Source organism: Diprion similis, chromosome 6 (assembly GCF_021155765.1).
Source record: "Diprion similis isolate iyDipSimi1 chromosome 6, iyDipSimi1.1, whole genome shotgun sequence".
Taxonomy (NCBI): domain Eukaryota; kingdom Metazoa; phylum Arthropoda; class Insecta; order Hymenoptera; family Diprionidae; genus Diprion; species Diprion similis.
In genome coordinates this window covers 18,692,479-18,718,883 of record NC_060110.1, presented here as the reverse complement: position 1 = coordinate 18,718,883, position 26,405 = coordinate 18,692,479, and the positions used below count along the sequence as shown (strand labels likewise).

The following is a 26,405-nucleotide window of genomic DNA, read 5'->3' as shown; positions in this document are numbered from 1 at the left end:
TAAATATTTGGAGATATATACGTAAACTTCCAAATCGACCAGGGCACCCCCCTAATGGGTTGTGGGGAATTTGGAGAGTTATAAATGTAATCATTGCTGAAACTCGGGACGCACGAGTTTTGTCCGTATTGCACAATTACATTCTTCGCTATGCCTAGGCAGCCTTGATTATCGGAAAGATCCCTCCCGAATGACACAATTCGCACTAGTCTGAGTATGAGGGATTACCAGAGGTCGGAGTTCACATGCTTGTTTGAAAATTACGAAACATTTTGTACTATAGTTGAATATAGAAAGCGAAATCGCAAGCTTGGGAATCATTTATCGACAATTCGTGAAACCGCAAACAATATTAGGATGGTTATACAATCGCATTTTAGCCTCGGCCTCTACTTCTTGGTATTATTTTCACTAAGCAGCCATATAAGTATTTGTGACAGTGCCCCGGCTGGAAATACGGATGTTTTTGAGAATTCGGCTCACCCAGTAGTTCGTGTACTTCAAGGAGAAGTTCAAGGTGTAAATATGGTCACGCGCCGCAACCGGATATTCTTCGGCTTTAAAGGAATCCCATTCGCACAACCGCCGATTGGAAATCTCAGGTTTGCTTCAAGATTAGAAAATTCATGTTGATTACTAAAACAAAAATCACATACATGCGGAAATGCACATACCCATGCATCCGTGTGAAAATAATCAGAGGTGATTCTGTAGACCTCTGAATCATCTGAATACTCCACTTTTTATTTTTAGGGTGGTTGTAATAAACTTCACTACTTCTCTGAAATAGAGCAGCGTGAATTTAAGAACTTGCTGCATTTAGTAACTCTCAAGTTCAACTTTCGGACTGATTTTTTTTTTATTGGTTCGATTAAGTGTTCTGAGTAATTATTTCTTATACAATGCTTGATCAACAACTATTCTCAAATCTCTACCCTGAGAAATCAATCCATTGAAATACCGGATGTTGTGTTATGTGAAAGGTAAAAAACAACCTTCGCTGTTGTCTCGATACAGATTCAAGGGACCCGTACCGGCAGAAGCGTGGAATGGAACTTTAGATGGTAGCGTCGATTCCCCCCCATGTCCTCAGCTGGATGGTACAGTGTTCATCGGAGATGAGGACTGTCTCTATCTCAATGTGTATACACCGCAAGTAATAATTATTCCTGATATTATTAGCACTTTGAAATTGTCGATTTGTAGAAAAATACACACTTCGGACGACAGTTGTCATGTTATAGACTTGCGTGTAGTCAGTCCATGCATCTTCAACGAGGATATATTCTAGGTTGCCGAATGTGTATTTTGAAAACGATTTTTAATTTGCTCAATCCTGCAGCTTCCTACCAGTGATAACTCCACGTTACTACCAGTAATGCTGTTTGCCTATGGCGGCGGATACAAAACAGGAACGAATAATCCAAAACGATGGGGACCTCAATTCATCCTTGACAAAGATGTCGTTCTGGTAGTTCCTAGCTATCGTATGGGTCCTTTAGGATATCTCAGTACTGGAGATGAAGTGTCACCTGGAAATTACGGTCTTAAAGACTTAGTTCGAGCTTTAGAATGGACTCGAGACAACATTCGCTATTTTGGCGGTGATCCGAATCGAGTCACTGTTCATGGAGGAAGTTCAGGGGCCGGGTGCGTTCATCTCTTGACGATGTCGAATTTGACGAATGGTGAGACCCACTATCTGTTGATCATTGGTGCGATACCTACATACATTCACATAGCTCACTGATCCTTGGGCGCGAGTTTTCTTCAGCCTTAGTCATGCTACACAATTCAATTTTACTGCACCTGATTGAATATGTCATTTTTTGCGTTTGGCTCAAACAGCTACCGATACGGTTTTCTTATCCTTACAGGACTTTTTCATAGATATATATTACAAAGTGGAAACGCGCTCGGGTTTCAATTTCCACGTTCGAGAACGGAGAGTGCAAATTCTGCTGCTACGCTTGGTGAACATCTTGGCTGCCCGACTAATACCTCTGCTGCCCTTGTTAACTGTTTGAGAACTTTGAAGGCGTCGCAACTTGTCGATACGACGTCTGTGTTCACCAAGTGGTTCGTGTTTCCGTATATCATATGGGGTCCGAGTATTGAACCGGAAATAGAAGGAGCATTTATAACGGATACTCCAAGGAACCTGTATGCTCGCGGAATGATCCGTGATCTGCCGTCAATAATCCAGGTTGTTCGCGACGAAGGAATTGTCTTCGGTGCCTGCAAGTATACTTACAACATAAAAAAAAGTGGAAAGCGTTTGTAAAACATAGCACTAGAATATAGTGCAGACAACATATGAATGCAATTTTAATACTATTTTATTTCTGTTTTCATTAGTATTTCTCGACAAACAAGACTTGCTCGAAGAATTTTTGAACAAGATCGATATTGTTCTACCTCACGTCTTACAATATGAGCATCAGATTGACAATCTGACGGTCTTCGCTGATGCCATTAAGTCATACTACTTTTACAATTTGACCGCTGATCCAAACATAGTAAGTATTCAAAGTCAGTAAATAAGGTCGCGGTTTCCACGATTATTATCTCTAACATTCGGTACTCGTTTCAGATATTAAATAATTTCACGTCACTCATGGGTGATGGTTGCTTCTCATATTTTTCGCACAAAGCTGTTCAGGAGAAAGCGCTCCATACAAAGAGCCCCCAGTATTTTGGCTTATTCAACTACCGGGGTACAGTTAGTTACAGCTATTTCTTCAGCGGAGGGGATACTGTGAATATGGGTGTCGCACACGGTGATGAGCTTCTCTACCTTCTTCCGGGACCGAAGTCTCAGTTTGGACCTCCAGGCTACGCATTTAGTGAGGCCGATTGGAAAATGGTGGACACGATGGTCCAATTGTGGACCTCCTTTGCAACTACTGGGTAAACGCAAGCGACTAGATATAAGAAAAATGAAAAAAAAAAATAAAATGAGAAAATCCCAGTTGACCGTAGCTATGCAAGAATGGTGGGAAATCCGGAATTATGCTTTCAGAACACCAACAACTTTGGATGGCACTCCAACGTGGTTACCATATTCACGTTCACTAGATAATTACCTCCAAATAGGAGATAATTCTGACACAACTCTTCGAATGAAGTATGGATATTCCGTTGACCGATTTAGATTTTGGGACCAACTGTTAGCCGCTGTAAACTTGCACTAGCTATGGCACTTCGTCTTTCACCTTTACAATTGACTCCTGAAAAGAATCGATGCTGCGAAGGTACAAGTATTGCAAATTCGCATCCACGAATAAAACATTTCAAATGTAAGATTGTAGGTGTAAGGATCACGCGCATATGAAAAAACATGTAAGTGTACAAAAAGTGAATCGATGTATCCTGCTTCTAAATTTTGTTGACTTGTTGCAAACCGTCAATCTTCAAGTTCCAATGATAATTTTATAGTTGTAATGATATCTTTTCACGTAACAGTTTTGGTAACAGAATTTCAAAGGATTCTTCGTAAATTGTCATTGGCTTCGTTAAAAATCCGTAACGAAGCGGTTTCAATTTTTGATCGAAATAATAATGATAACCCCAAAAAATAGAACATTCAATCTTACTTTAAGAAACTACCTTTACGCAATTACGTTGGTCAAGAAATTCGGATTCAATAATAGAAGTTCAGGTGTATTTGACAAACATACAATTATTGTATTTCATTGTCAGTTGTATTTATTATGACAAAGAAACATGGGTTTTCAGGCGCTAGTAGCATTATGAAATACGAAACCATACTGTTCGTAAAGTATTAAATACACGCAAATAAGTAACTCAAATTACTGTTGTTCTTTATTAAGCCGCAAACTATCCTGCTTCACCCTCATAATTTTACTTCAGGAGTTTCCTCTTTTTTAGGTCAAGCGATCGACTCGAGTAAAGTAGTAGTTGTTCAACAAATCATGTGTTTCTATCATTCTAAATGTATTGAATATTTCACAAAGCTCTGATTCAAATCTGTACATTACTGAATGTGTTACTCGGTCCTAAACAACTTCGAGTGAAAATTATCATGACAAATATTTGAAATATCCCATTTAGTTGACTAGTCTAATACAAGCAATACAATTGTGATTTACTTAACGTTTTTATTACCAATCATATAAAACTAAACATGTATTGTGTCCAGCAATCATACAGAGTTCTAACCATACGTTCACATTATTGACGGTATTCAGAGGATTTAAAGTCCGTTAATATCATCGAATTTGATCACAGAACTTGCACATTTTGATAAATTAATTGAAAAAGTTAAACTGAGAAACGAGAGCAATCGGATTTCACAATCGTTTAGTTTCGAATCTCTGATTCCTGTCAAACTGATGGTTACCAAAAAATAAAGTAAACCAATTAATACCGACTATTAAAAATTGTTAGTGGATAAGTGGTACTCGTCAACGTAAGTTTATTTGTTGTTATTCGGACAATGTGTAGGTTTATCACAGAGGCCAAGCAGGACGTGTAGCTCCATCCATATCAGTAGCCAATGAGTTATCGCTTCTTACAATTAAACGATGTAATCCACCGCCAACGGCAGCTCCACACTCGTTACATTTGCTTTCTTCCATCGCACCTCCTCAATCTCCAATGGTGTAAATGTGTCCATTCGGACACTTGAACCAATGGCCTTGTTTGTAGCCTATTGCTTTAACAATCATCTTACGCTCGTTATCCATCAGGATGACCTTTTTCATATCTAATAATGGTGCGAGTATATGTATCTGATTTTTAATATCCAATTCTCTTTCTTCAGTGAATTTGTGAATACTTGTAAGTTTCTCAACCAAATTCATAAATTATATTCCATAATCCACGGTGTCATTATGCTGGAACACGATCTGAAGAATCATTTTACAAATTTCAGTCTCTAAAATACGTAACAAATGAAAGTGTAAAACAGATGATCATATCGTTGAAACTGAAACGCAAAATGTGGCTTGATACAGGGAAATTTGTGTTGATCTAAATTTGATTATTTAAGTATAGCGGTCAGAAATTAAACATTATATCATTTTTCGAAATTGATCCGAACATGGAGAACGCATGAAAAATTACGTAAGTTCAAAGTGTAGGATTTTAGCAGTTGAAGAATTTAGTTCTGAAGCTTGATATTCAAAATTTCCCGATGTGTTGTCTTAATATACAAATCAAATACATGTATTACCGTATAATGTAATCTCTGAAGTTCTTTTTCGATGGCGTTGATTTCATGATTGGAAATCTGTCCCTTGATTGAAAGTGATTGTACTAACTCACAACCTGATTATTTAACCGTGGATAGATCGTAATTGTGGGATCTATAGTCTCCAGTTTTTCAATTATATGCTGTAAAATGTTCAGTGTGATCTTGGTAGCTTCCGTTGCTCGCACATCCAAAACCTGCCGCCGATTTTTTTGTCATAGGAAGCACTTTCGTGTGCAAAATTTTCAAAAAATTATTCAGATCCAGGAAATCTGCAATTACAAATTTTGCTATCCGCATTGCCAACGATTACTGATTAGTTCATTAAAGTGTTATTTGGTATGATGGGTTTGCAAAATAAAGAGTTATCGCTATACGTTTTGGCCTTGAATCGGGTCTTCTGCGAATAAACAGAAATTCAATGAATTAGTGGTCCATCTTTCGCAATATTGATGTAAGTGTCACTGAAGCGTAGGCAAAGATTTAGCTTTACATAATTGTATGATGCCATAGAATATCAGTCAAGATTATAACGCAAGTGAGGTCAAGTAAACTTGCGAATTGATACCTTGTGTTTTTACTAATGGAAATTAACTTGTCAACAAAAACCTCCGCTTTTGAAATCAGGAAGTGAATCCGTCAGCCCGATACAGTAATTATGTTTCCAGACAGTGATGCAGTCAACTATGCCTCACAATCAATTCATATTAAAAAATAAATTGGATGGTCATTGTATTGACACAATACATTTGGTGTTGAGAACTTTCGCGTGAGAATTCCTAGTTAATGGATAGAGTGGTATAATTTATTAATATGTTCATGTGCGTACTCTGTGAAATTCGATTTTCTTGCATGCTTTTGATTTATTTCAGTAAAAGCTCGAGGTAAAGCTGTTGCTTGTTCAACAAACATGTTTGATCTTCAAATTTTTTTTTCTTCATTGCTTGTGCATATGCCACGTTAGTTCTAATCTGATTCATTATTTTTATACATTTTCTGAAAAACGTTTTGCAGCGTGAGCAGGTTTTCATTTGAATTGGGTCACTGCGTGCTGATACCCATTTCATAAGCCCGTCACTTTGTATGCAATGCCCACAATCTTCCAATAATACAAGTTTGTCGAAATATCAAATTTCAAGATGGCACTTGTTAAAATTTGTATCAGTTATGAGTAATTTTGAGGGGTAGATGTGATCATTGGTGTAACTAACGTTATTCACCTTGCATTTGGTTCATCTTCATTGCCAAGGAAAAATTCCTCTATAAGTTCTTCTTTATTACAAAACATGGCTCCGCGCAAAAACCAACACAAGTATGGCCATATTTTTTTATACCTTTGTACACTCTTCATTGCACGGCGCTCTATCACACAATACAAAGCACCTTCTGGTACATTTGGAGTGAGGACGACCCCAACCGCATTTTTACTAATACAAAGCAATCAATAATCAATTCTTGTTATAAACAAACTATAACTATAAATATGGAAAAATAATCAATCCCGTAAAATATTGAAACGAAAACAAGTGTACTCTTGTCAGCAAGGAACTTCGCGTCTAAACAATTCATATTCTTTCAATTTTTCAATTAAAGCATCGTATAGAATTTATTGAATATGAATTTATTAAGGTCATCATTGTGAAGTTGCAAATTAATAATTCGGTTTCAATATTTCGTCAAACTAACGTTACTAAATTGATTCAACCTTGCTGATAATTCCCAGCTTCGCGTGCATCGTAGAATTTATAACTTATTTTGATAATCACGTAGAATAATTTATGCTTGCTAATTGTACCAAAGTCGACAAGAAATTGGAAAACTATTTTGTAGTGACCGACCGAGATTGACGAAATACAATGAAAAAAGATAAGTAGGTAATTAAAATACATTGAATGGAAATGTTATCTTCGTTTGAAAAAATCCAGAGTACCAAACACACAAAAATCATGTCAACTCGTATGCTCTAGCACAGTGCTTTTCAAAATGTTGGTTGCGACTCCCAGCCTGGTCACCTGCAAGTTTTACTGTGGGGGGTTGCGGTCATAAGTCAGGTAAAATTAAAAAGCTAAGGTCGTAGTTTTTAGGTATACTCTCAATAGAATAAACATTGAATAAATTGTTTTCGCAATCGCTGACATAGTTTTATTATGGACCTGAGTGGTCGCCCGATTTGTTTTACTTGGAAAGGGGTCGCGAATTCAAGAAGACTGAAAACACTGCTCGACCCGATCTGATCTTTACGAGCTTACAAAATGTTCGATGAAATTTTCGAAGTAAATTGCTGTAACTAATGGATTTCGAGGTATTGCTTCGGGGCGTCATGTGAGTAGAGCCTTAGTCGGAAAAACCGACCAAGAGGTACAGGTTTCAGTTTTCGCCAAAAATTTTACCGATTTCCAAAACACTAGAATAAATTATTGCACAAGCTATATCGGCGTAAGTTTGGAAGAGAAAATGAGTGTCATGATCGCAAGCCACTGCGATCGATGTTTCGAAAGCTACGTCCGAAAACTGGCTAACATAAATAATATTTTCTCAGTTGTTGATCGTGCTTTATTTCAGCGGTATCTTGTGAGTTTACGCATGGGCTGTGCCAATTTTATACACATCGTGTCTTTGAATAACGCAGCTGTGTTATTAAGGGACGCATATCTATAAACATGATTACGCGTGCACTGTGATCACATCACAAAATAAGTTGTAAGATTTATTACTAAGCATTTATTTGTACGTCATAACTATGGCATTAGAGATTATTGCTTCATAATCGTGCTATATATAAACTGATTCGTTGCAAAAACTCTTGCCGATTGTAAGAAATTGACGCAATTTGAAGAGTTTTAATTCATGGAGCGGTTCCTATGCAATAACCGCATATTTTGGATACTTTGTTTCATCTTCGACGAATATTCACACGAATTGTCAACAAACTACCAAACCCGCCGAAGAGAGCGGTCACGTCATTTGTTTCGAAAAACTGAGGAACAGCGGTTTTCTATTGTATTGAAAAAAAATGAAACTATCCACGTGCCAAACATTTCATTGCCATTACTATCATTGGCAGCAATGACGGATTAAGTATAATCTAATCTCGTTTTTGTTTGCCAAATTCAGGATTAATGGCTACTGCTGACAAAGTTTCATCATCATTGCGAAACCCCTAAAATACAAACATGACAGGAGCGGAGAGAATAAGCAAGGCTCAGGGTCTCGTAGATTATTGTTTGGAATTGGGCTTGGGACACTGGGTCACATTATCATCGACCGTAAGATAAAAAGCTCATCGTCAGCCAGTAATAATTATGAAATTACGTATCGCGGCTATTTAGGACGTCAAAATCAACCAAGACTTATTTATAACCGCCTAATAAATGATTAAAAACCAACCGATAGAGAGGGATTGCTAGGGGTTATCACATTGCGCAGAAAATAGTCTATTTTCTAACATTATATGTTCGGCGAACTTTTATATTTAGATTCGCATATAGCTCAAAGATGACTGGCCTTTTTTGTGTACGTTTATTAATTCTTTGAGTAGGCAATTATCTCGAGATACCGTGCAGTTTATACGTAGCTACACTGTCCATGTCGCATCATCGTTTTAAATTAATATTGACTGATAGGACTGTCTCGATTTTTAAATGTTATATTCGATGATAAGGTGGTAAACGAAGCGATTCTCGTATCCGTTAGTGATAAAAATTTAACATATGAAAGAAGAAATCATCGTTTAAACCGTAATCGCATGCGTTTTATCATTAGTGCGTATACAAAGTAATTTTCCGCCGTCTTTCGGCAACTCTCGATTATCAGAAGACTGCTCTTAAATTACACAATTCAACAGTGTGATTGAGATATTATAGGATAGAATGGCGGGTTTGTTGTAAGACCGCAGTTGATACTTATCGAGTGCTAAAAATGACCTTACAATTAAAGTGGAAATGGAATAGGGCAGCCTGACAGTGGATGATTTGATTTTGCTCGAGAGTTTTTTGATTCCGACAGTCAAATACTTGAAAATAAAAAAATATCCTCCCCCGTTTCAGACAAGTATAAAACTACTGAACGTTATTCAGCTTACTCGACATCAACTGTTTTTATTTTAGAAGTACTTTTTGTCACTGACAATGATATACATATTCGTAAGATTCCCTAAAATTGGAATCAACAATTATCTACCAACCATGGGATACTCAATTTATCTTTAATAAAGACATCGTCCACCAGTTTCTGGTTATTATTTGGGGGCCACAGGATATCTTGCGATTAGCACTGGACACAATCTGCCAGCAGCAAATTGCGACCTAAAAGGCCTGGTTGGAGTTTTATAATGGAATCATGATAACATTACGTAGTCTGATTATTGTCATAGTCGTGATCCCAATCGAGTCGTCATTGTTTGTCGAGGAAGTTCAGGCGGCGTATGCGTTGACTTGTTGACAATCTCGAATTTAATGGTGTGGAAAATGATTAGAACAGAGACTTGCTGAATTAAAATTCTCTTAAATCAAAAAACTCTGTGGCAACTATAATGAAACTTGAAGGTTAAGATATGTGAGACTAATATTCGGGCCCTATCTAGAATATTTCCACCAAGTTTCAAATTCCGCGGTCGTTTCCCCACCCAGCAATCGAATCAATTCATAACTTCATAATCAATTAAAACTTATCTACTGTATAACCGTATTGTTATCGATAATTATCCGTACTTTAGCAAGTGGGTCGTTTTATTCAAGTTTCCTGCTATTACTATTCCGTTTTTATGGCTTTTTTACGTGTCAGATTAAATTATCCCCGTACGTGCCGCCCCTATGCATTGCCGTGTCCAGCTGCTAAGTTTAGCTGCTGGCTTCAGCGTCATCGGCATTTTCCTTTCACCAGGTTCAATATTAGGCATTTTTTAGCGAGCCACTGGTATAACATGTAACATGTACAAGAACAATATTGCGTGTCAACAAAAATGATTTTTTAAGCATTCTATTGTCTATCTACTATCTTGCTTTTAAGCAATATTAATCTGTAGGCACGTGTTTATTTCTCGAATGCGCTTTGTTCGATTGATAAAATAATTGACTAGGTTTCCTTCTCGGTTTTCTATGTCAGTTAAGGGGGTGCTCTAGTCGATTTCGACGTTGTCGTATATACCGCCAAACATCGAAGTCCAAGTATCTCAAATGCGAAAAGGGGCTCAACAGTTCCATTCTATACGCAATTTCGAATAAATACTTTCTAGCTCATTTTTATTTCAGCATCAAATGAGATGTCTACGCCAACTTTGGAATCGACCAGGGCACCCCCGTAATGGTTTGATTGAAAATTTGAAATGTTATGAATGTAATCATTGGTAAAACTGAGGCAGCACGCATTTTGTCCATATTACACACAGCCTTGATTATCGGAAAGTCGCCTCCCGAATGACACAATTCGCACTTGGCTGAGTATGAGAAATCACTTACGGTCAGAGTTCACGCGCTAGCGTGAGAATTACGAAACAATTCGCACTGCAGTTGAATATAGGGAGCCAAACCCTCAGCTTGGGAATCATTTGTCGACGATGCGTGAGACTGCAAACAACAGGATGGTTATACAATCAAATTTTAGCCTCAGACTCTACGTCTTGGTACTATTTTCACTAAGCAGTTATATAAGTATTTGTGACAGTGCCCCGGCTGGAAATACGGATGTTGTTGAGAATTCGACTCGCCCAGAAGTCCATATACTTCAAGGAAAAATTCAAGGTGTAAATATGGTCACGCGCCGCAACCGGATATTCTTCGTCTTTAAAGGAATCCCATTCGCACAACCGCCGATTGGAAATCTCAGGTTTGCTTCAAGATTAGAAAATTCATGTTGATTACTAGAAAAAAAAGCACATACATGCGAAAACGCACATACCCATGCGTCCGTGTGAAAATAATCAGAGGTGATTCTCTAGACCTCTGAATCATCTGGATACTCCACTTTTTATTTTTGGGGTGGTTGTAATAAACTTCACTACTTCTCTGAAACAAAGCAGAGTGAATTTAATAATTTGCTGCATTCAGTAACTCTCAAGTTCAACTTTCGGACTAATTTTTTTTATTGGTTGGATTAAGTGTTCTGAGTAATTATTTCTTATACAATGCGTAACCAACAACTATTCTCAAATCTCTACCTTGAGAGATCAATCCATTGAAATACCGGATGTTGTGTTGTGTGAAAGTTAAAAAACAACCTTCGCTGTTGTCTCGATACAGATTCAAGGGACCCGTACCGGCAGAAGCGTGGAATGGAACTTTAGATGGTAGCGTCGATTCCCCCCCATGTCCTCAGCTGGATGGTACAGTGTTCATCGGAGATGAGGACTGTCTCTATCTCAATGTGTATACACCGCAAGTAATAATTATTCCTGATATTATTAGCACTTTGAAATTGTCGATTTGTAGAAAAATACACACTTCGGACGACAGTTGTCATGTTATAGACTTGCGTGTAGTCAGTCCATGCATCTTCAACGAGGATATATTCTAGGTTGCCGAATGTGTATTTTGAAAACGATTTTTAATTTGCTCAATCCTGCAGCTTCCTACCAGTGATAACTCCACGTTACTACCAGTAATGCTGTTTGCCTATGGCGGCGGATACAAAACAGGAACGAATAATCCAAAACGATGGGGACCTCAATTCATCCTTGACAAAGATGTCGTTCTGGTAGTTCCTAGCTATCGTATGGGTCCTTTAGGATATCTCAGTACTGGAGATGAAGTGTCACCTGGAAATTACGGTCTTAAAGACTTAGTTCGAGCTTTAGAATGGACTCGAGACAACATTCGCTATTTTGGCGGTGATCCGAATCGAGTCACTGTTCATGGAGGAAGTTCAGGGGCCGGGTGCGTTCATCTCTTGACGATGTCGAATTTGACGAATGGTGAGACCCACTATCTGTTGATCATTGGTGCGATACCTACATACATTCATATAGCTCACTGGTCCTTGGGCGCGAGTTTTCTTCAGCCTTAGTCATGCTACACAATTTAATTTCACTGCACGTAATTGGATACGTCAATTTTTGCGTTCTGCTCGAATAACTACCGATACAGTTTGTTTTTTTTATTCTTACAGGACTTTTTCATAGATATATACTACAAAGTGGAAACGCGCTAGGGTTCCTATTTCCACATTCGAGAACGGAGAGTGCAAATTCTGCTGCTACGCTTGGTGAACATCTTGGCTGCCCGACTAATACCTCTGCTGCCCTTGTTAACTGTTTGAGAACTTTTAACGCGTCGCAACTTGTCGATACGACGTCTGTGTTCACCAAGTGGTTCATATTTCCGTATGTCATATGGGGTCCGAGTATCGAACCGGAAATAGAAGGAGCATTTATAACGGATACTCCAAGGAACCTGTATGCTCGCGGAATGATCCGTGATCTGCCGTCGATAATCGAGGTTGTTCGCGACGAAGGAATTGTCTTCGGTGCCTGCAAGTATACTTACAACTTAAAAAAAAGTGGAAAGCGTTTGTAAAACATAGCACTAGAATATAGTGCAGACAACATATGAATGCAATTTTAATAATATTTTATTTCTGTTTTCATTAGTATTTCTCGACAAACAAGACTTGCTCAAAGAATTCGTGAACAAGATTGATATTGTTCTACCTCACGTCTTACAACATGAGCATCAGATTGACAATCTGACGGTCTTCGCTGATGCCATTAAGTCATACTACTTTAACAATTTGACCGCTGATCAAAACATAGTAGGTATTCAAAGCCAGCAAATAAGGTCGCGATTTTCACGATCACTAGATCTAACATTCGGTACTTGTTTCAGATATTTAATAATTTTACACTATTCCTGGGTGATAGTTTCCTCTCATATTTTTCGCACAAAGTTGTTCAGGAAAAAGCGCTTCATACAAAGAGCCCCCAGTATTTTTGCTCATTCAACTACCGGGGTACAGTTAGTTACACCTATTTCTTCAGCGGAGGGGATACTGTGAATATGGGTGTCGCACACGGTGATGAGCTTCTCTACCTTCTTCCGGGACCGAAGTCTCAGTTTGGACCTTCAGGCTACGAATTTAGTGAGGCCGATTGGAAAATGGTGGACACGATGGTCCAATTGTGGACCTCCTTTGCAACTACTGGGTAAACGCAAGCGACTAGATATAAGAAAAATGAAAAAAAAGAAAATGAGAAAATCCCAGTTGACCGTAGCTATGCAAGAATGGTGGGAAATCCGGAATTATGCTTTCAGAACACCAACAACTTTGGATGGCACTCCAGCGTGGTCACCATATTCACGTTCACTAGATAATTACCTCCAAATAGGAGATAATTCTGACACAACTCTTCGAATGAAGTATGGATATTCCGTTGACCGATTTCGATTTTGGGACCAACTGTTAGCCGCTGTAAACTTGCACTAGCTATGGCACTTCGTCTTTCACCTTTACAATTGTCTCCTGAACGGAATCGATGCTGTGAAGGTACAAGTATTGCAAATACGCATCCACGAATAAAACATTTCAAACGTAAGATAGTTGGTGTAAGGATCACGCGCATATGAAAAAACATGTCAGTGTAAAAAAGTGAATTGATGTATCCTGCTTTTAAATTTTGTTGATTTGTTGCAAACCGTCAATCTTCAAATTCCAACGATAATTTTATAGTTGTAATGATATCTTTTCACGTAAGAGTTTTGGTACCAGACTTTCAAAGGATTCTTCGTAAATTGTTATTGGCTTTTTTAAAAATCCGCAACGAAGCAGGTTGAATTTTTGATCGAAATAATAATGATAACCCCAAAAAATAGAACATTTAATCTTACCTTAAGAAACTACCTTTACATAATTACGTTGGTCAAGAAATTTCGGATTCAGTAATGGAAGCAGCATAAACTCATTCCAGGGAAGTTGACAAACAAGTTCAGGTGTATTCGACAAACATACAATTATTGTATTTCATTGTCAGTTGTATTTATTATGACAAAGAAACATGGGTTTTCAGGGGCTAGTATCATTATGAAATACGAAACCATACTATTCGTGAAGTATTAAATACACGCAAATAAGTCACTCAAATTGCTGTTGTTCTTTATCAAGCCGCAAACTATCCTGCTTCACCCTTATAAATTTAGTTCAGAAGTTTCCTCTTTGTTAGCTAGGTCAAGCGATCGACTCGAGTAAATTAGTAGTTGTTCAACAAATCATGTGTTTTTATCATTCTAAATGCATTGAATATTTTGAACGTGTTACTCGGTCCTAAACAATTTCGAGTATAAATTGTTATGACAAATATTTAGAATATCCAATTTAGTTGTGTAGTCTAATTCAAGCAATACAATTCTGATTTACTTCACGTTTTCATTAATCAATCATATAAAATTAAACATATATTGTGTCCAGTAATCAGAGTTCTAACCAAACATTTACATTATTGACTGTATTCAGAGGATTCATGGTCCATCAATATCATTGGATTTGATCATAGAACTTGCACATTTTGATAAATTAATTGGAAAAGTTACGCTGAGAAACGAGAGCGATCGGATTTCACAATCGTTCAGTTTCGAATCTCTGATTCCTGTCGAACTGATGATTACCAAAAAATAGAGTAAACCGATTAATACAGACTATTAAAAAGCATGAGTGGATAAGTGGTACTCGTTAACGTAAGTTTATTTGTTGTTATTCAAACAATGTGTAGGTTTATCACAGAGGCCAAGCAGGACGTGTAGCTCCATCCATATCAGTAGCCAATGAGTTATCGCTTCTTAAACGATGTGATCCACCGCCAATGGCAGCTCCACACTCGTTACATTTGCTTTCTTCCATCGCACCTCCGCAATCTCCAATGGTGTAAATGTGTCCATTCGGACACTTGAACCAATGACCTTGTTTGTAGCCTATTGCTTTAACAATCATCTTACGCTCGTTATCCATCAGGATGACCTTTTTCATATCTAATAATGGTGCGAGTATATGTATCTGATTTTTAATATCCAATTCTCTTTCTTCAGTAAATTTATGAATACTTGTAAGTTTCTCCACTAAATTTATAAATCCGATTTCATGTCCCACAGTGTCACTATGCTGGAAGACGATCTGAAGATTCATCTTACAAATTTCAACCTGTAACATACGTAACAAATGAAAGTGTAAAACAGATGATCAAATCGTTCAAACTGAAACGCAAAATGTGGCTTGATACAGCAAAATTTCCATTGATCTGAGTTAGATTATTTAGGTATGGCGGTTAGAAATGAAAAATTATATCACATTTTAAAATTACATAATCTGAATATAGCAAACACTTGAAGAATTACAGCGGTTCAGAGTATGAAATTTGAGCAGTTAAAGAATTCAGTTCTTAAGCTTGGTATTAAAAATCTCTTGATCTGCTGTCTTGATGTACAGATCAAATACATTTATTACCATGTAATGTAATCTCTGAAGTTCTTTTTCGATGTCGTTGATTTCCTGATTGGAAATCTGTCCCCTAATTGAAAGTGATTGTACTAACATCACAACCTGATTATTTAACCATGGATAGATCGTAATTGTGGGATCTATATTCTCCAGTTTTTCAATTATATGCTGTAAAATGTTCAGTGTGATCTTGGTAGTTTCCGTTGCTCGCACATCCAAAACCTGCCGCCGCTTTTTTTTTGTCATAGGAAGCACTTTGGTGTGCAAAACTCTCAAAAAATTATTCAGATCCAGGAAATCTGTAATTAAAAGTTTTGTTACTCGCATTGTCAAAGATTATTGATTAGTTCATTAAAGTGTAATTTGATGTGTTAGGTTCGCAAAATAAAGAGTTCTGGCCATACACGTTTTGGCCTTGAATCGAATCTCCTTCAAAGAAACAGAAATTTAATTAGGTAATTAGTAGTCTATCTTTCGCAATATTGATATAAGTGTCACTGAAGCGTAGACAAAGATTTAGCTTTACATAATTGTATGATGTAATAGGATATCAGGAAAGATTATAACGCAAATGAGGGCAAGTAAACTTGCGAACTGATACTTTGTGTTTTTACTATTTGAAATCAACTTATCAACAAAAACTTCAGCTTTTCCAATCAGAAAGTGAATCCACCAGCCCGATACAGTAATCATGTTTCTGGGCAGTGATGCACTCAACTATGCCTCAATTCGAAATGAAAAATAAATCAGATGGTCATTGTATTGACATAATACATTCGGTATTGAGAACTTCCACGTGAGAATCCCTAGTTAATGGATAGAGTGGTATAATTTATTAATATGTTCATGTGCATACTCTGTGAAATTCGATTTTCTTGCATGCGTTTGATTTCTTTGAGAAAAAGCTGTTGTTGGTTCAGCAACCATGTTTGGTCGCCAAATATTTTTTTCTTGATTGCTTGTACATCTGCCACGTCCGTTTTAATTTGATTCATTATTCGCATACATTTACTGACAAACGTTTTGCAGCGTGGGCAGGTTTTTATTTGAATTGGGTCACTGCGTTCTGATACCCATTTCATAAGCCCTTCACTTTCTATGCAATGCCCACAATCTTCCAATAATATGAATCTGTCGAGATATTAAATTTTAAGATGGTACTTGTTAAAATTTGTTTCAGTTACGAGTAATTTTAATGGTTTAGGTATGATCATTGATGCAACTAATGTTATTCACCTTGCATTCGGTTCATCCTCATTGCCAAGGAAAAATTCCTCCATAAGTTCTTCTTTATTACAAATCCGGCATAATGGTGGGCATGGCTCTCCGCAAAAACCAACACAGGAATGGCCACATTTTAATAGCTTTGGGCACTCTTCATTGCACGGCTCTCTATCACAGAATTCGAAGCACCGTTTGGTACATTTGGAGTGAGGACATCCCCAACCGCATTTTTCCTAATACAAAGTAATTCATAATCAATTCTTGTCATGAACAAACTACAATTATAAATATGGAAGAATAATCAAACCTGAAAAATATTGAAACTAAACAGGTGTACGTTATCTACATCCAAATAGGCATAATACGTTAGAGATCCAATTTCACAATATCGCGCACAATGAGATCAGTTTCAATCATACCTTGCATGGTGTGCACGGTTCTCCACATTTTTTATTGCATCTATTGTGGCGGCACTTGACTTCGCAAACTTTCTTACAAGGTGGACACTCTTGTCTGCAAGGAACCTCGCATCTAAACAATTGATATTTGTTATATTAGCAATATTATTCCTTGTTCTCATCTGCATCAAATGTAATCTGATTTTTCACTGCATCACAATCATTGTAAGTGTGTTAAGAAATTGGATATGTTTTATATCAATGTGGCAGATTATAGTTTGATTTAACTAAGCTCTGAAAAAATTTGAAATTCACCCATCCATACTACAGAGGAAAAATTTAATGCACGGAGATATCTTACTTATGCCCACAAACGAGAATGTTGCCACAGATTTCGCCGCAAGGTGTATGTATGCGTCCTTGTTTACAGTATCCGCAATTACCTTTGCAGATATGTCCACAAGCCAGTTCTGTCACACATGGTTCTTTACAGTATTTTAATAATTCCAACGGATTTCCTGATTGGAAGAAAAATCAATTGGTGAAAGTATTTGTATTTATATATTTGTACTGTGAGCGATATTGCTGAATACTTTGCTAGCTTCAAAGCAGAATTTCATTCTGTAGACTGCCAAAAATAAGTGAACCAAAATTCTACACTATTCCGTATTTTTATAAATTATGTAAATCATCATTATAATTCATGGGCCACTTACCTGTTTCTTGCAAATAACAAGGCACTGAAAAATTGTGACCGCACAATCCGCGTTGACTTCTGTGCACCATGAGCTTACACACAGTAGTGCATGGATCTTTACACTTAGCTTTGCAAGGATGTCCACAGGCTAGTTTAAGCTTGCACTCATTGCTACATTTTGAAGATGTTGCCTCTTCGCAGCATTTTAATTTCATCTTATGTCCACATGTGCTTGCTTTTTCGACCTGCAATTTTTTCAGTATTGTCATTTACCTTAGTAAATTTTTTGAATTGAATACAATTATGCTGGTAAATTTTATTATCTGTATCATAAGCGGTTTTGAATGTTTTACTCACTATTACTTGACATTTTCCACAAACTTCACCGCATTTCAGATGACACTTGTGGCCACAATCCATGTCACGCTTGCATGGTTTATTGCACACAATTGCTTCGACATCTTGACTGCATAAGCATTCAAAGTAATGTCCACAAGAGCGTTCTTTCTTCATATTGATATCGCACAAGTCGCACTTTTGACTACATTGCTTTTTGCATGCATGATTCATACTACAGTTGAGATTAGTTCTTGTACAGTCCTTCTTACACTTGTACTGTAATAAATAATACCTTGTATATTATATAATTGTATACTGCATTCAGTAAAGCCTACTGTTAATGACATATTCATTGTAATAACTGAACCATTCCACGTTACTAAAAAATGTAATATACTACCGTCAGGTGATCAGGGTCTTTATTTACATGGCAGTTCAATTCGCAAGAGTGGCCACATGGAACTCGCACATCACATGGATGCGAGCATGGGTAATCGTTGACAGATTTATGACACGGTTTTAAAACCGTGTGATTACAGTCAGGTAAAGTCCCATTGACCTGAAAATTTGAAACAGCCTATGAGATTTGAATTAACTACGATTTTTAAGTGAGTGGTTGTCCAGCTTAAGACATGGGTGCTACAGCTGTTTATTACTATTGAAATTATTTGTAAATTTTATTTCAAACATACCATGACAGGACATAAAAATGAGTCTGAATCTACCCAACATGGAACAGGCACAGTGTGGCCGCATTTCAGTTCTCGATTTTCGACTACAAGGCAGTCTTTACAAGTTTGAGAACATGTAAGCGGACAAGGATGACTTTTTGGGCAAGCTTTAAGACAAGGCTGGTGGCACTTATGCTCTGCAATATGCTCACGGTCAACAACATGACATACGCTCAAACAGGTATGTCCGCAAGACAACTTTGCATCACATTTTCTCAAGCAACCTCCTTCCGGGGATTTTTGAAAATCCACTGACCCTTGTACCTGTATGTCAATTCTCTGTTCATCATTTCTAAAAATAGTTTGACATTCTTATGTTACTTGAAACATATTGTCATGAATACTTACGCTTATTAATTCAGCAGGGTGAATTTGACATTGTAATTCGAGACAATCACCAATCGTATTGCCACTTTCTAAAACATTTTTGATCTTAGGCCAGATATGGTTATTTTTTGTGAGATTATGCATATTTCCCGTAATGTAAAGACCCTCTCGAGCACGCGACAGTGCTACGCAAACTCTGTTTTCCTCTCTGAGAAAACCGATATTTCCTTCTTTATTGTTTCGTACTAATGATAACAGGATTATTTTATTTTCTTCACCCTGATAGTTATCAATCGTTGTTATGCGTAAATCTCTGAGGATTGCATAACGCTCTCTCTCCTGAAAGTGGAAAAAGCACAATAGTTTTCTAACAGTTCCATCTAGTAATAGTGCTTGCATAAGAAATATTCCCACCTTTATCAATACGAATAATTGACCAGCATAGGTACAGACTATTGTAATTTCTGATACATCATATCCTTGTAATATCAGATGTCTGGTAAGTGCGACTAGAAATTTGGCTTCATGTGGATTTGTCCAACTGTCGTCATTATACTCAGAGCTAACTTCTTCGTGCTCGTGATGTAAGAAAAATAAATTTTTGCTCACTCCTTTGATGGAAGGGTATGCGCAAACGGACTCATGATTGTGAAGTGTCTCATATATAGATGGGCATATCAATCCAGCAATTTCCGGTCGCATTCGATGTTGACTCGTCAATTGCGTATAGTCTCCCTGTATATTGACCATTCTTTCGAACAGAGATATGTTCAAATTATATTTAGTTCCCAATTCGTGAACAGCTGCTTTTGGTCGCAGTTGCTTATGATCCCCAACCAGGATGAGGTGTTGGCAACTTTTAGTTAGAGTGCAAACAACGTGAGCTTCAAGAATTTCAGCTGCTTCTTCTACCAGTACTAAATAGGTGATAAAATTGTTATTGATGACTATAAAAATTTTATGAGCCTTTTTTGTTCCAGAATCAAATCATGATTCTTAAATCATTCGATTAAGTAGTTTATTAATTGCAATATGAATTTTTATATAGGTAATTTATCGCTAAGTTAATTTTATTTAAGTTGATTTTAGATCACAATGAATTAGAAATATTATCAAATGGGACAAGGGAATTTACTTATTGGTTGGATAAAGAAATGCTTAATAGTGTTGCTTGAAATGCAGTTCGTTGAATCGTGCATGAAGTTACTTTCATCAGCCAGGAAACTGGCGTAAAAATATGAAGAGTAGTTGTATCATTTTACAAAAAGAAAATATATCTACCTATCGGTGCATGAAGAGCACGTAGGGAAGCGTGTAGTCTTGCCGCGGTTGTTGTAGTAATTCCAATGACTTCATGTTCCCGTAGTATTTCTAAATCAAAAGACTCCTTAGCTTTGTTCAATTCCTGAAGCCAGTATCCGGACCGTTCTTTAAGCTTAACCAAATCGGACATTGCGCCTTCATAACTGATTGTTATCCATTGCCAATATTTTTCCCAATTTGGATGTTGAGGACGTCGATTTTCTTCTGTATTCAGTAATGGATGTTGAGCCAGTTTTTGCTAAAATTTAAAAAAATTAGAAATGAAATCAGGTATAAATATTTAACATTAGTATCCAAAGATAAAAAAACTCCAGTTTCATCAAAGTCAATTCCAATATAACTTGACAATGTTGGATATTTGAAAAACGATGTTGCAACCTTTATGGAACATTTTGTTTTATCGTTCAGTTTCGAATTTTGAAAATTACGTAATATGAATATTTTTATTGAGGATTTTTATCTATACCTATGGCGATGCAGGCCATGTCAAAGCTACTAGAATATTTTTTTGTATCTTGAACACTATACCGCATTGACTAAAGTTAATTATACTAACCTCTAAATTTGCTCGTAGTTTACGTAGTTCAGCAATATCGTACTCCAATTCAGTAGTTGGATCGAACGGCAGAATACTCATCTCATTTCTGCAGAGATGCATTTGTGCATAAATCTCATGTATTAGTTCGTCTATACATTTCAGAGGAAGTACAAAGTCAGAGTCAGAAAGTGAACACCGTAACTTGTGAAATAATTTAGTTTGCCATGGATATGCCGAATTTCCAGTAGGTTCAGGCTCAACTAGGTTACACCTCGATTCAAAATATTCAACCTCTGAGATGCTGGGTCCGAGCAGCTGTTTAAAGATGTCCCGACTGTCAAGTTCAAGTAATACTAAGTCGCCACAATATTTCTGCAGGTCGTGTGATAAAACAACAGTATTCTCTCGTGTTAAGTTCTGAATCAAAATGCAGGTTCGTTCAATTCTCTGTAAATGATATTGAAATTGCTGTTTTGCAAAATACATATTTGACTGCGCACGCCTTGCTGAATTGCCGATTATGAAACTGTTGTTACGTTTGTTCTTGAGTGTGCATTCCTCTAATTTTGGATTATTTGATCTATTACCAACACGGACGATAGAGTCTGTGTACTTTAATATTCCATCAAGAATTTGATCCAGAGCATGGTTTGTTAAGCATACAACTAGGACTGGCCCATGTTCCAGCCAGTATTCACGATTCTCCAACATTGTGCGAATTATTTGCAAAGCAAGAAAAGTCTTGCCTGTTCCTGGTGGTCCTTGGATAAGTGCGAATTCTTGCGTGAGTGCACTTTTGAATGCTTTGTATTGCATTTCATCTAGATTTAATTTCTGAGCTGATGGCCATGTTTGGTCTGATGCTACAGGTAATCCGATTCCTTTGTATCTGAATATAATTTCTCCGAACCTCAGATAAGCCAAGTTAATGTAACGAGGTCGGAAAGTCGAAGTATCAGCATCTACCAGATAATTTCTCATTGGAAAATTCGTCTCATCCATATGCAGCATAGCATTTAGTACTCGAAAGTATGGCTCGAAATATAGTTTTGGTTCCAACATAACAAAATCATGGTTGTAAATTTCCGAAGTAATCTCTGTTCCATTGCATGGCTTGATTGTAAGTATTCCTTGTGCAAGATTTCTCTCATCCCGATTGGAAATAGTTGCGAACAATATGGTATTGAAATTATCTTTGCTAAGGCATAATAGTCCACCGAACATAAGCCTTTTGGAATCCCTCCAATTGACGTGACTCTTAATTCCAAAAAATATTTCAACCCCATCATGAACATCACCATAATCATCGCGCTCGGGAACTACAAATCTGACTCTCTTATAAATGCGAAGGTTTTTATTCTGACGTTGGTTGAAGTCATTCAAGTATTCTTCAATGCCATTTCGAAGAGGGCGTACAAAATCTTCACGCAGTAAACGAAAGTGCACGTCAAGATAATGTTCTACTGAATTGTAAGCTTCTGTGACTTTATTAATCCTAATAAAAGGATGACTATCAAACAAATCCTTTATTGTTGGTATGATGCTCAAGGACCTGAAGTCTTCGGGTGGATTTTCTTCCAATTTTTCAGACTCTTTAGCACAGATCGCACTTTTCATTTCGAAAGTTTGTAATTGGCTTTGCAACTTATTAGACATATCTAGTGCAGCAGTCTTGATATTTTTATCAATTACATAATCTTGGTTGTTTTCAATGCTTGTGATAATAATGTTCATTTTGTTTAGAATCCCTGGAAGTTCGTCTCTAGCTTTGCTAGGCAGAAGATCAAGCATTGTTTGGAATATTTCGATTAAATTCTTCCAGAAACCATTTCTATCTTCCCAATAAATCTTGTTACTTTTCTTAGCAGCAGACTCTATTTCGAAAGGCAATGACATCAGATACGATTCTAAGCTTTTTAAAAACGTTTCAGAACAGGCACGGCTTAGTATCCCCGTCACATTTTCTGTGAAATTACCTCTGCAAAGATTTCTGAGGACCCGCAGAGTTACTACTAAAGCATCTGGTGTAAATGTACTGTTCAAGAATTGTTCAAATTCTGTTCTTTGTTTCATTAACATAATTATGACTTTGTCACTAGTCATTTTATCCAGTTGTTCCAGTTGCGTAAAATTAAAGTATTGCACATTACATGTGGTTTCAATTCTACCACCCCAAGTAGAAGTATTGCCACTAGGTGTGTACGACGAGTTATATCGGTGATATCTAAAATATTGTATTACATTTAAGATAATGTTAAGCAATGGTGTAACTGAAAACATGAAAATAAAAAATGTTTTTATTTAAATACCTAGGACGTGTGAAGCTATTGGTTCCTTGTAGGTTATAACCACTTCTATTGGAGTACCCATGGTTAGGACTTCTACTATATACTTCATATTGAGGGGATCTGCCAAATGTGGGAACAAATTGTTGTAGCGTCTTTATATTAAGATAGCTTTAAACTAATTATGCTAGTGAAAATAAAGTTGAAAAAAATAATACTTAGTATCATACAAAATTTTTTAGACGAGCATTCATCAACACAGCATATTAAAAACGTAAAAAATAGATGGCTGTAATAAAAATAGACGTATCATGACCAGCCTTGTGATTTAGACGTGGCAACGTCGCATGTCAAGGAGTGCTTTGAGTGAACAAATTGATAATGGCGAGTGCTATTACATGAATAGCGTGCTATAAGTAGCGTTAAGCCATGTTTCCATGTCTACAGCGCATTCATTAATCGCGATGAAAAGTTATGAAATCACAAGTTTTCAATCAAGTTTAAGACTTAGTTATATAGTAAAAAATTTGAAAAAGAAAATAGTGTGCATGACAGTTTTATTTAACTATTTTCAGTTTTTGAAATTGTTTTTGATATTCTTATAATAGTTATGATAAAAAAAAGTCTCCCTGCGGTATTTTCACCATTACTCAATGTAAAATTCGTTAACATTAGTTGAGAATAACTTGAAAACTGTGAAGGCTATCAAACCCAACATGTTTTTTACGCATGTTTGATATTATATTTACTACGTATGTACAATGTTTGGATAGGTTCTTGAAACTTTTGTTGCTTTAGAACTACTTCGTACTCCAATTAGCCCAATAAATTTGGTCCAAAATTGACTGTTCACTCTTACAAATATTTTTTTCCATAAATTTTGTTTTACATCTTTATTTGCCCATTAGAAACAAGATCTAAAAGTTCCCTGCATTATCACAGCAAACTTTGTACTCATAAATTAAGTGTAGAAGAAGTGCAAAAAAGTGTATTTTTCCTAGATATATTCGTATATGTTGGTCCTACAATGCAAATAGCTGTTATCAAAAATAAAGCTACAGTCTACATTCTGAGCATAACGGCACACAGGGAAACTTATTGTATCACTGTGAACTTTTGTACTCTGGAACACCTACGTTGCTCGTCGGAGCCATGAAACATTCTGTATAGGTTGCTAACTTCTGAAAATCCCCTGCCTGTTCATAATTTTTACTTTTTTAATCTAGCAAACATAATTCATAAAACTGGTGGTAAACCTTAAAAATTCAATTTATTCCGAGAATTTCAAGATTGCGGAATCAACGTAAATCGGACTTACGGTTTAGTGCCATATTTCGATCTACTGTGAAAGTGCCGTTGAAAACCACCCTCTGTATCACCATTAGATTTTTGTTCGGAGGATCCATTTCGATTTCGCCAGTTGTCACCATCTGCATAGTAATTAATATATGTACTGAGGTGAAAAATGTGTTCAACAATAACTGTGTGATATTAAATTTTGCACGATCAAATACTACATTCGATCAGATATGTCAATATGCTAGAATTAGAAATGTGAATTCAAGTGATAGAATGGAGTAATTATATAGATCAATTTGAATATTATATCTTATGATCACCCTATCGAAGTACACGTATTTCAAAAGCAAAAAAGGGCTTAACCCCATTCTATACGCAATTCCTAGTATACGTAATTATTTCTGCCTCGAATGAAAGTGTATTGGAATATTTTGGTTCGAAATTGCGTATAGAATGGCCCTTTTTCGCGTTTGAAATACGTGGACTTCGGTATTTGGAGATATATACGTTAACGTCGAAGTCGACCAGGAACGCCCTTAAGCTACTTTACATACCGTTTGATCTACGCATTTTGCTGCACCAGTGCCAATATCAGAGTTGCGTAAATCGAAGAAATCAATAAATCAATCATTCGTTGACGAATGTCGCCTTCAAATAATTCGATTTTCGTGTAAAAATCTTACAACTCTCAACGCGACAAAAAAAACAAGATGACGCTCTTCACCACCATTTGCCACGTTATGGCTTACAATGCAGATCTCCTATAATTAGTAAGACCCCTAAAGAACTCTGGGGAAGCCCCCGATATCTAAAATCATGGCACTAGACATATATACATCTATTCACATATATATCAGTGAATCATGAATCTACCAACTTAAAAATTTTTGATCTGTCGTTCAGTGCTGCTCTCTGGTAACGTCGAGCCAAATCTAGGAAAACTCGCGCGAAAAGTCCACTTCCGGCGTAGCCTATGCTTTTAATTACTGTTAGATTATATACCGAGAGTTCTTCTTGAAAGAAACTGCTAGTAGCAGCTTAGCTACTATCTCCTTAGCGAGAGGGTCATCTCCACTGAAATATAAGAAATATATTACGTCATCTTCGGTTCTCACTTCCGTATTTTTTTTTGTCCACGCAGCACGGTTGCGTTTCACTTTTAGTTCCAGCTGCCGTACACAGATGTCATTGAGTGGAAGCGTTTTCTTCGTGTAGGACTCTAGTTTTCACGAACCGGGAATGCGTTGAACGGTTTACCCAGTTTTATCGCGCACATGCGCCTCTGGCGTTGCGGGAAATGTTTGAACGGCTTGAACAGTATATTGTCAAATATATACCATCAGTTGATTAGTGTTTTCGCAAAAGACGAAAATTTTTAGTTTCAAGCATGTCTCTTATTCTATGGACATGGCACAACAATTAATTAGAGCTGCATGACATTTCTACGTGGTTCAATTTTCAATAAATCGGCTAGTAATTGTTTAAAATTTGTTCTCGCACAAACAATGATCCTTACAGAAGTTTGTAAATTCCGTATAAGACTCAAGTTCGTAACGTTTGCACATATAACGATGCATTTTTGCGAAAACTTGATATTTCGCAACCTCAGGATT

At 36.8% G+C, this 26,405-nt stretch overlaps 3 protein-coding genes across 3 annotated transcripts; 2 read left to right on the top strand and 1 right to left on the bottom strand.

Annotated features, from left to right (window-relative positions):
• The first annotated feature begins 196 nt into the window (after positions 1–196).
• Positions 197–3,289, top strand: LOC124407696 (esterase E4-like). Its single transcript, XM_046884110.1, has 7 exons — positions 197–602; positions 1,018–1,156; positions 1,343–1,688; positions 1,878–2,240; positions 2,359–2,519; positions 2,594–2,910; positions 3,023–3,289. Exons 1-7 carry the CDS (start codon positions 217–219, stop codon positions 3,192–3,194), a joined length of 1,884 nt encoding a protein of 627 aa, XP_046740066.1. The 5' UTR covers positions 197–216; the 3' UTR covers positions 3,195–3,289.
• Positions 3,290–10,753: 7,464 nt separating this feature from the next.
• Positions 10,754–13,796, top strand: LOC124407145 (esterase E4-like). The gene is made up of 7 exons (XM_046882998.1): positions 10,754–11,038; positions 11,452–11,590; positions 11,777–12,122; positions 12,317–12,679; positions 12,798–12,958; positions 13,033–13,349; positions 13,459–13,796. The coding sequence occupies exons 1-7, from the start codon at positions 10,770–10,772 to the stop codon at positions 13,628–13,630; spliced, it is 1,767 nt and encodes a 588-aa protein (XP_046738954.1). The 5' UTR covers positions 10,754–10,769; the 3' UTR covers positions 13,631–13,796.
• A 909-nt stretch (positions 13,797–14,705) lies between these two features.
• On the bottom strand, positions 14,706–25,529 carry LOC124406597 (NFX1-type zinc finger-containing protein 1-like). Its single transcript, XM_046882047.1, has 17 exons — positions 25,347–25,529; positions 24,812–24,923; positions 23,518–23,616; positions 21,227–23,432; positions 20,629–20,908; positions 19,762–20,264; positions 19,369–19,686; positions 18,982–19,284; positions 18,690–18,848; positions 18,308–18,565; positions 17,970–18,195; positions 17,615–17,771; positions 17,275–17,386; positions 16,868–17,088; positions 16,488–16,762; positions 15,638–15,930; positions 14,706–15,334 (listed from the first exon to the last, which is right to left on the bottom strand). Exons 1-17 carry the CDS (start codon positions 25,360–25,362, stop codon positions 14,915–14,917), a joined length of 5,958 nt encoding a protein of 1,985 aa, XP_046738003.1. The 5' UTR covers positions 25,363–25,529; the 3' UTR covers positions 14,706–14,914.
• Positions 25,530–26,405: the final 876 nt, after the last annotated feature.